The 2,500-nt window shown below is 44.2% G+C and overlaps 1 protein-coding gene across 2 annotated transcripts in view; it reads right to left on the minus strand.

Annotated features, from left to right (window-relative positions):
* tanc2a (tetratricopeptide repeat, ankyrin repeat and coiled-coil containing 2a) overlaps nt 1–2,500 on the minus strand; it is a 126,896-nt gene that overhangs the window by 27,302 nt on the left and 97,094 nt on the right. For both annotated transcript variants that reach the window (XM_060896945.1, XM_060896944.1), the window contains exon 6: nt 1–150. This exon is cut by the window's left edge and continues 28 nt beyond it. In XM_060896945.1, coding sequence (XP_060752928.1) covers nt 1–150 — 150 coding nt within the window. The remainder of the gene's footprint in view (nt 151–2,500) is intronic.

A 2,500-nucleotide genomic window follows, 5' to 3' on the forward strand; every position in this document is an offset into this window, starting at 1 on the left:
AGTAGACGTGGGACTCGTAATGGAGCCGTAGGCACCGGCGCTGCCTGAACCACCAGCCGGAAGAGTGGAGCAGGGGCTGCCAGGAGGGGGCGAAGCCGAGCTACTGGCCAGACTGGAACAAGGACTGATTCTCTGATTCATGGAGACAGCCTGAGGGGCAAATACGTTAGATATAACTGACTCTGGCAGATCTTTGGGGACTGTTAAAGAGGCCATTTGTATAGCGACCATCTTAACCTGAAACATCATAACATTTTTAGTAAGATTTCCACTTTATGGACAGCCATAAATTGTGGTATACCTCAGGGCTCTCTCAATAGGTTTTTTTTTTTTTTTTTTGCTTGTTCTCTATTCTTCAGACTAGTGTTAAACTCTTTTCTTTGGTCTTTTTACATTTTCATATACTATACAAATGTGTGAGTGTGTGTGTGTGTGTGTGTGTGTGTGTGTGGGTTTCTACTTTAATGAAGCTTAATAGTGTTTGATCTCTGTGCTGTAACACACCTAAAGCATGACCTCAGCCATGTAGTTCATACAGATGTAGTGTGAGGTTAAAGCAGCCCCCCCCAAGCACACACACACCCGCACACACACACACACACACACACACACACACACACACAGAAATGAATTTGTGCTGACGTGCTCTAAATGCTCTAGTCATCCCATCTTTATGCTGAGAGCAGCACACTTCTGCAGAACGCTCTCTTTCCCTCTTTCTCTCTCTTTATGGCCTCGACGGATTTTTCCACCGAGACTCAAACACGTGTAACGAAATCCATAAAGATTCACTTTATAGAAACGTGAACGAGGGGAAGATGGAAAGATAAGCGTATACATCCTTAGAGCAAAGAAATCTGCTGTGTTCATCTACAATGTTAGTATATTTTGATCTGAGTGAGAGAGAGAGTGAGAGAGTGAGAGAGAGAGAGAGAGAGAGAGAGAGAGAGAGAGAGAGAGAGAGAGAGAGAGAGAGAGAGAGAGAGAGAGAGAGAGAGAGAGAGAGAGAGAGTGAGAGAGAGAGAGAGAGAGAAAGAGAGAGTGAGAGAGAGAGAGAGAGAAAGAGAGAGAGAGAGAGAGAGAAAGAGAGAGAGAGAAAGAGAAAGAGAGAGAGACAGACAGACAGAGAGAGAGAAGAGAGAGAGAGACAGAGAGAAAGAGACAGAGAGAGAGAGAGAAAGAAAGAGAAAGAGAGAGAGAGAGAGAGAGAGAGAGACAGACAGACAGACAGACAGAGAGAGAGAGACAGAGAGAGAGAGAGAGAGAGAGAGAGAGAAAGAGAGAGAGAGTTCAGTGAGTTGATGTATGTCTCTCTCTGGACTGGTTCCTTACAGTAGGTCGTCTTCACCCCTTCATGCAGGAGCTTAAACCCGTAACCCAGAGGGAGAAACCATTTTTACACACAAGCTTCCAGCAGCCTGTTTTTATCCCCACTGTAGAGAACTGGAGAGAAAGCGACCGCACCTTCATGTGGAAAAGTCCAAGAGCTTCTTAGTTATCTGACTCGAACAGAAGTACCTTTTACATCTCGGAGCCGTGACTCTGATTTGACTCAAAACTACAAACTCTTCTGATTCATGAGTCTAATTTGTGACTTGTGACCGAGCACCGACTTTGATCCGTGACTCCTAACACTGACTCTAATTTTAAATCTAAATCTAATATTTGACTCCTATTTACGACTCAAAGCGCAAAGCTTTGATTCTGACTTTGATTCGTGATTCAAAATAGAGGCAGCAATCAGCAAACTTTCATTCTGAGCTCTGAATCCTATTTCTATCTTATTTACACCCCAATATTATGTTCCTGTAACAACAACAACGACAACAACAACAACAACAACAACAACGCAGATCTGCTGTTGTAGAAAATGAAATCAAAACCTTCCGACCAATCAGAATCCAGAATTCGACAGCGCTGTGGTGTAAAAACCTGAAATCTACACGTCCTACACACTGGTCCTAGATCAGATCCTGTAGCCCAGCTGTAGTCCGCTGGGATGTGTGTGTGTGTGTGTGTGTGTGTCTGGAAGCTGACCCACATTCTCGGCTGTCTAAACGTTCCCGCTGCAGCCACACCGGCTCCAGGATACCGACCCCATCAGTGGGAATGTAACGCAAATCTCAGCGGAAAATCTCATTTACAACAACGTTCCTCTTTTTACCTCAGATGTAGTCAATCATCCAAGACGAGTTCAGGGTCTGAAGAACAAAGCTACGAGGCTCAAACACACACACACACACACACACAGTGAACTTATCTAAAATTCTTTGTGAATACACTGATTCTTTCATTTTACTGTATTCTTAACGTAATATTAACTTTTACTGACACTGCTCGGTTTGCTGAGAGCGGCTGTGTTGGTTTGACGTCACTTGCTGGACTGAACATTTTTCTAGTCAGAGGTTGGAAACGACAAGCTACGAACTTCTAGCAAGCTAGTTAGCATTGAGCTAGTTAGCAGCTGGTCAAGTGCAACGCTAAAGGTTCAGAGAAACCC

This window comes from Tachysurus vachellii, chromosome 21 (genome assembly GCF_030014155.1).
Source record: "Tachysurus vachellii isolate PV-2020 chromosome 21, HZAU_Pvac_v1, whole genome shotgun sequence".
NCBI classification, from domain to species: domain Eukaryota; kingdom Metazoa; phylum Chordata; class Actinopteri; order Siluriformes; family Bagridae; genus Tachysurus; species Tachysurus vachellii.